At 30.1% G+C, this 7983-nt stretch overlaps 1 protein-coding gene and 1 pseudogene across 1 annotated transcript, besides 1 other annotated feature; one reads left to right on the forward strand and one right to left on the reverse strand.

The window, feature by feature from the left end:
• Nucleotides 1-339: 339 nt before the first annotated feature.
• Nucleotides 340-1026, reverse strand: Smp_164570 (annotated as a pseudogene).
• Nucleotides 340-1026: a sequence feature.
• Smp_202130 (uncharacterized protein) lies at nucleotides 414-5953 on the forward strand (the record flags this gene model as incomplete). The annotated part of the gene is made up of 2 exons (XM_018799468.1): nucleotides 414-443; nucleotides 5678-5953. The coding sequence occupies 2 exons, from the start codon at nucleotides 414-416 to the stop codon at nucleotides 5951-5953; spliced, it is 306 nt and encodes a 101-aa protein (XP_018651254.1).
• Nucleotides 5954-7983: the final 2030 nt, after the last annotated feature.

Consider the following 7983-nt stretch of genomic DNA (forward strand, 5'->3'; position numbering starts at 1 on the left):
TTCATAGCATAGCAACTGATAAGGCAAGAAATAAATTAAGCAGTTTATTGATCAGTTTATTGAATATAAAGATAACAATGTAATGATTGTAGGAATAAACTTACAATCATGACTATTATAATATTTTAAAATGATACCCTAGCAACACATAATATTATCCACTTTTAAAAGGTTAAAAGAAGTCTACAGAAAATTAAACATCAAAATATACTATGAATACATTGTTGAGATAGAAAAAAAATTAAACAGATGTCTTTTAAAAGTATCAAACGTAATGATATTATTATTTTGGAACATTGCCATTTGCTAACATCGGTATCTATATCAAAACTATTGATGTCATGATAATTTCAAGATGTTCTTTTTAACCCGATTTATACAATAAAATTGCCCGATCTCCAAGAAAAAAGTATATGAAGGATCGTTCTTCGTGGGAAACATCACTAAGTTATGATAGAAATAAAGAATAAAATATGATATTGTCAACAACAACAAAATACTAAAACTTCATAAATTATTGCTGAATACATACACAAAGCAGTAATTAGTTTATTCTTACCTTCCAAATCGTCTACCTACAGTACAATGCCATGATCGACCATATTTTTTATTAAATTGTGTTTTAATAAAATTAGCTACATCCATATCAGCTTGAAATCGATCCATAGCACATGCTGTAACACGTATAGCTAATTCCATCATTTCATCATTCATATCAGTATCTTTCACTATCACTTTACTGAATTGCATCTTCCAATTCCTTTCTTTCTTTGTTTGTTTTGTTTTCAAATCTAGCTGTTCAATGTTCTATCTACACTCACACGTTTTAGATTTAAATTAACTATTCATTAATTAATTCATTTCATGAATTCGTTCTAATGAATTTTAAAAATAGTTTCTATTTGTTTTCTTGAATATTTACTTTGGAAATCATTTTGAATAGTATCATATAACTGTTTAAATTGGTATGTATAGCCGATACCAAGACAGAATTTACATTGTATCCAAGCATTTTCATGTATTCATTGTCTTCTCTTATATTACTATATACATACATATAAGTTTATACACATAATTATGATTACATACACATATATATGATTCGATTTATAAAGATGAATTAATCAACTTATACTCATGTGAAGTCTTATAAAGGTTCTAATTACTTTATTCAATAGTAAATAAAGTTAAATTCATACTTACAAACATAAACCTAAATTTTCAAACTAGTTTAAGTAAAATCTTAATTCGGGTTAATGTAATCTGTAGTAGACGTAACTTTTAAAGATTGTTTGAAATCACAATCAATGTAAATAGAAAGAGCATGGATCACATATGATAGTTGAATTCATGAGTCAATTGAAGCTAGACCACCATCGAAAACCTGGAAGCAATAGACGGTCGTTTCGTCCTATTATGAGACTCCTCAGAAGTGCGCATCCACGATCTCGCACTCGCGAGATTCAAACCCAGGAACTACCAGTCTCGCGCCAGAGCACTTAACCATTAGACCACTGAGCCAGTCTAGCTTCAATTGACTCATAATTTCAACTATGAAAATACTGAATTCTCCACAAAACCCCTTCTGACCACATATGATATATCTATGGATTGATTGGTAAAAAGAACTAAGATCAAATTTAGAGAAATCAAAATTTTCAATCATTTTCACTAGTGATAATGAAAAACTGAACTGTATAACCGATGTTTGCATGAATAAAACCAATTACTGATCGATCATGAGTGAAATGGTCTACAAAAATTTCTAGTTTTCAGATTTTATTGAACTGAAAAGAAGAAATACATGCAAAGATAAATATTGGATAGCAGTGGAATTGAGGACGTGCGTTTCGTCCTATTTGGGATTCGTCAGTTAGACGTACCTGCATCTTAGAGGACGAAACGCGCGTCCTGGATTCCACTGCTAGCCACTATCCATCTTTGTTTATAATGCTTTTGAATTAAGGCAATATCGAGGCAATAAGCACATTATGCGCATATGCCAATTAGAGACTGACCAGTTGCAGTCCTAAACATCAATGGGAAGATTCAAACAAATAATACTAAGGGAATTTGGAAATAAGAATGTTTTAAACTTATTTAGGTTTGTCACTGGTAAATCTTGTTTTTAGTATCCAGGACAATTATGATCTTAATTGTTATAACTACAAAGACAAATGTATATAAGTGTAAAAATATCTCAGCCAAAATAGAAAATCTTCAATAATTGATCTTTAGTTAATGATTAGAAGATATAGTCGTGGTTATTTCTACTTAGTTACTGTATATTACATTAGAGATTGAATTTGTCAGATGTATAAATTGCAAAACTTAATGAATATATACATCTAGAGAATCATTAACATTAAATAACAGTGTGATAACAATTTGTGGTTGTATTTTGTGAAATCCTTGTAACGTTTACACTATTAACTCAGTATGATACACAGTTTTGGTCGGTATTTTTCAATATTCCGTAAATTAACTTGTTTGCGATTTTCTAAATATCATAGAAGTTTTAGATTAGATAAAGCAGAGTAACGAATGTTAAGTAGAACGATCTTTATAAATTTAATGACAAAAGATCACTCTGTCGAAAGCTTTGAAATCAGAGCCCATAAAAAATATAAAGCATTTACAAACCGTTTAACTTAACTAAATTCTGAAAAGCATAAAACATATTAAGATGAAAGAGTACATTGATATTAGGTAGTTGGAGGTAGTCGACAGAAAATTTAACCCGTTGATAATCATCAGCATGGCAACTCATGTTTCTAAGAAGAGGTGTTAACGTTGACTGATCACTGAGTAGTAATCAATGTAAATACTTGAATATCCTGTCAAAATGTGTCGACTACCACAAAACCTAAATCCAAGATTTCCTCGTTGCTGTTTTCAACCACCTAACATTCGAAAGCTCAGTACAAGTGCTGCCAGTTCAATTAGATTAATAGGCATACTCCCAGACGGTCGATAGACTTTGATCCTCACTATGAATTAAGCAAGTATAACATTTGTTACTACTCGATGAACATTCAATGTAAATAACTAAATTGAAATTTCCACTTCATATTAATATCATAATAGTAGATATTGATCAGGTTTACAATATTATTCGTTAAAATTAAACATTGTGAAGTTTTCCTGTATAAATTGGTTTTTAACATTCTCTAGCTATCAAAAACCATTGAAAATGAATTGACTGAGCAAGTCTCATTGACTTAACAGAAAAAGCATAGATGCACTACAGCGTATTTACTACAGATTTTATCAAAGCCGAGTAAAGTTTAAAGTAAGATAATACAAGTTTCATCATCATTATATAAATATATATATTACAAGGAATAGTAATAGTAGTCTCACTGACTTTGTTCATTAGCTAGTGAGCAATAGGAATGTAGAAAAATACTGGTCTAATGAAAGTTTTGGTAAACATCTAATGTTCAGAAATGTGATTAAAGCTACTAACTAATCATTTATTATGTTAAGAATATGAAAACTATCTTCAGTTAATCATACATACTACCTACCACCATGTTGATTTTTACTGTCTGTTGTATACATGTACATGAACGTAAGTTTACATGAGTCTAAAATTTGAATAAGTTCAAATTTCTCTCTAATTTATCATGTTGACGGGAACCGTATTTTTATACTGAACAATTATCGGTGCGTTAATAGCAACGATAGCCACTGATTTGAGCTTTAAATTCAGTCACGAGCTTCACCAAAAATGAGCATGTATATATATTCTTTATTGATCATTTTTGTAGGCAGAACATTTCGACTTATCTCTAAATTTATCGCATGGTAAGTTACCTTCGGAATACAAGTAGTATGATCATTCTAAGCACTAGACCAAGTATAACTACTTAAATCATCGTTACAGTCAGAGGAATAAAAATTTAAACGATTATGTTTAGTTACATGAAGATGTAAAATACAAACTACTAATAGGATCATAAAGTAAGTTTTGATCAAGGTCTTATCAAAACGATATTATTGTAGAAAATAGAAGTATACAGCTGAATGTATTAAAATTGATTTGAATTAAATGAAGACCCTATCTTACTGCAGTGTTAAGAAGACCACTTCATGAATAAACAAATTAATACTTTAAGTCTGCTTATCCAAATCGTTTCTGAAGAACAATTTGAATTATTGTCTCAGACATTTTTATATGTAACCGATATGTTTAAGTAGCACAAAGACAACTGTTCACTTCCTGAATTAATGATGAACTAAATTTGCTCTGAATAAAGTTACATATAAAGTCATGAGATGAAGTTAAAGCTTGGATTCTAAAAAATCCTTATTTTCAACGCTGAAGTATTTTTGAAATATTCATAAGTGGGTATCTAACTAAATAACATAATGAGTTTTTTGATAATCAAAAGACATGTAATTTAGCGTCCATCTCTTCTTTACGTAATACAGTAGAAGATTGTGATCTTCGATTAAGTACTATATTTAGCATGGTGTTTTTTTTAAATCAGCTCTTTATCTATCGAAATATGGTTTAAAAAAGAGAAAGATTTATGAGAAATTGAGTGAGCAGAGTATTATACAAAGTTCACAATGAAGAATGAAGAAAAAACCTTACTATTTTACTAAGACAAAATTGCTTGTGACTTAGAGACTAAAATATATACTTATTTAAACATAGGTGTTAGTTACCAGAAGTTAAACAACTATCTACGAAAAACTAATGAAAACCTTGTATTAGAATCCTTCGACATTTATAAATGACTGATTCAGTTTAAAAAAACCACATTGAAAACACATACTTGGCTCAAAGATAACCCTTACTTTTGAATAACTAATGAAAATATTCAATTTCATTCAATTAGCAAAATGGTATTTATTATCATGAAAGTTATTTAATGTTACCAAGCAACGAATGTTATCAACCAACCTTTGTTCAGGTTATAATCTTCTGATATTAGTTTTTACATTTAATCTAAATCTATTTTAATATTTATAAAAACTTGAGCTATAAGCCATGAACTTACTGTACCACTGTGTCACAGAGATTATCACCTAAATTTATTAAGAAACTTGCATAATTTTGTTTAAAAATTCTAGAGCTTAAATTTTCTAACCACGAAATTAGTTTGATAAATTTATAATCATCGATCGAAAATATTCAGTTCCGATGACAAACCCTTCAATCCTTAATACTTATGAATTTACTATCAGAGATAAAGTATATTCATCTTTATGTACACTGATTGACTTGAATAGTTCAACATCATATTTAATAACTAGGATAATTCATTATATCACTAGAAATCAATTCTTCGGTCACAACAGCATTTCCTCTGTAAAGATACTTCCATCAATGACGAACTATCTTATAATATGTAATAGATAATATTTTGATGTGGGTTTGTTCTCTGAGCTGGATGGTTTGGTCGTGGAGCTTTCATTGTCCTTCTGAACGACATCATCAGCACAAACGTCGGGTAGAAGTGGAGTTTGTGCTGATGATATCGTTCAGAAGAACAATGAAAGCTCCACGACTAAACTATCCAGCTCAGAGAACAAACCCACATCAAAATCACCCACCTGAACTACAAATCTTCTCCACCATCTCAATAGATAATATTGTTTAAACCGAGCATTCAATTAATTAATTAAATTATTTAATTAAATCATTATTTAATAAAATATTTACCTTCCATATTGTTTACCAACTATACAATGCCATGTTCTACCATATTTTCTATCAAAATGTTGTTTAATATATGTTGCAATATCTTTGTCTACTTCATATTTTTCTCTTGCTACTGCAGCTATTTGTACAGCATCTTCTTGCATAACTGGTTCCATATCAGCATTTTTTACAACAGCTTTACCAAAAGACATATTTATTTATGTGTGTACTATTGTTCTTTGTTTTTTTTTTAGAAAAAAGGAAAGGAAGAAGAATAGGAATGAAATTGAATATTGAGAGAAAAAAAGCAAATGTTCACTGTATAATCAACAGACAAAAGAAAAAGTAACCTTAATCATACACTATAAATATATATATTTTGATGAGAAAACCAAAAAAAAGGAATCAAGTACATTCATTGTTTATATGTTTAGTATCATATTTGAAAAGTCAACTATATGAGTACATGAACATACATAAATAAGTATATAGACACAAGTATATACATATTTACCTATATCTACATGTACTTGATGTATTATTTACAATCTATAATAGGATTGTATTATAGATTTAATAAAGAACAATATTGTTTGCAATGATTATATACATACTCATTGTTAACCAATGAAATCCAAAACACTGATTAGTCAGTATGAATATTACTGTTTATCAGAATCTTCTTATTCACCTCTATATAGTGTATGTTAATGTGAAGGTATTGTTAGAATGTTACTTGCTATGATATTTGAAACATGTTATAGATCATATTGATTATTTAAAATGAAACTATGTTAAAGTGCATGGTTACAAATATATATACGTTTGTTAAAAGATAACTTTTAATTGATTTATTTCAAAGTGATATTATTTTAGAAAAGATATTTAATATCATATGCTCACTAGTAACTAACTTCAAGAGATATTTCCTGGAGTTCTAGTGATAAGCAGTGACCAGTGGAGATCAACTACGTCCGTTGTGAGATAAGAACTCACCGAAGACAATTGGTGAACGGTTGCTCAACTTCATGGATTGGTTAAAGTTACATAATAACACCATCGTATGCCGGTTCAGTGGTCTATCGGTTAAGTGCTCTGGTAGGTCCTGGGTTCGAATCTCGCGAGGCGAGATCGTGGATGCGTACTGTTGAGGAGTCCCACAATAGGACGAAACGGCCATCCAGTGCTTCCAGGTTTTCCATGGTGGTCTAGCTTCAATTGACTCATGCTTTTAAACTATGAAAAGAAGATATTTCAGTAGATTCTAGTGTATACAATATAAAATGAATATTAAGTTTTAGAATTTTTTGCATTCACCCTTTCGTTATTATTTAAGAAATGTACAAATCATTTCGTAATAGAAATCTGTATTACTCACCAGTATAGAGTTGAAATAGTTTAGTCGAGATAATGATAAGTTTAAATGAGAGTAGAGTTTGTTAGAATTTCTGGGGGAAAAAATCTCAATTAAACTTAGTTAAACAACAGGAATGTGAGTTTACTTAAATTCTCAGGATTCCCTCTGATTTGATATAATATTACAAAAATTATACTATAATATCAAATTATAAGCAAAGATGGATAGTGGCTAACAGTGAAATCCAGGACGCGCGTTCCGTTCTATTTGGGACTCGTCAGTTGGATATACTTGCATCTCAAAGTTGATGTTCACTCTGGGACTCGAACCTATTACCATTCGCTTTAAATGCCATCGTGTTATCCACTTAGCTACTGAGTCCTGATAGCCACTTGCTTGTGCAATGGGGTGAAGTTGAAATTCACCTGGTGTTGTTTACTTGTATCTTCCCATTGTTATTTTGGACTGCAATTGATCAGTTTCTTTTTTGCATATTGGCAAATATTGCACCAATATAGAACGAAATGCGCGCCCTGGATTCCACTGCTAACCACTATCCATCTTTGCTTATAAAGCTTGTGACTTCAGGCAATATCGAGGCAGTCTGCATAGTATGCACATATGCCAATAAGAAACTGATCGATTGCAGTCCTAAATAACCATGGGAAGATACAAGTAAACAACACCAAGTGAAGTAAAGATTATTGCCAAATATAATGATATGTAATAGTTGTCAGAATGTGATGTACAGAAATACCAGAAATGTGATTGATTGTTCAATGATAGGAAAAGATATTCATATAAATTATTACAGGTTACTTAATAATGAAAATTGATAACATATACATTTTATTAAGATAATGTATAGTTGTTCTTGGAAATAGTACTAACCTTTCGCAGAAAATGAAATATTCACACAAAGTTAAGATCACGAATTACACTTCATAGATCTAACTAGTGAATTCTTTCA

This window comes from Schistosoma mansoni, chromosome 3 (genome assembly GCF_000237925.1).
Source record: "Schistosoma mansoni strain Puerto Rico chromosome 3, complete genome".
NCBI lineage: Eukaryota > Metazoa > Platyhelminthes > Trematoda > Strigeidida > Schistosomatidae > Schistosoma > Schistosoma mansoni.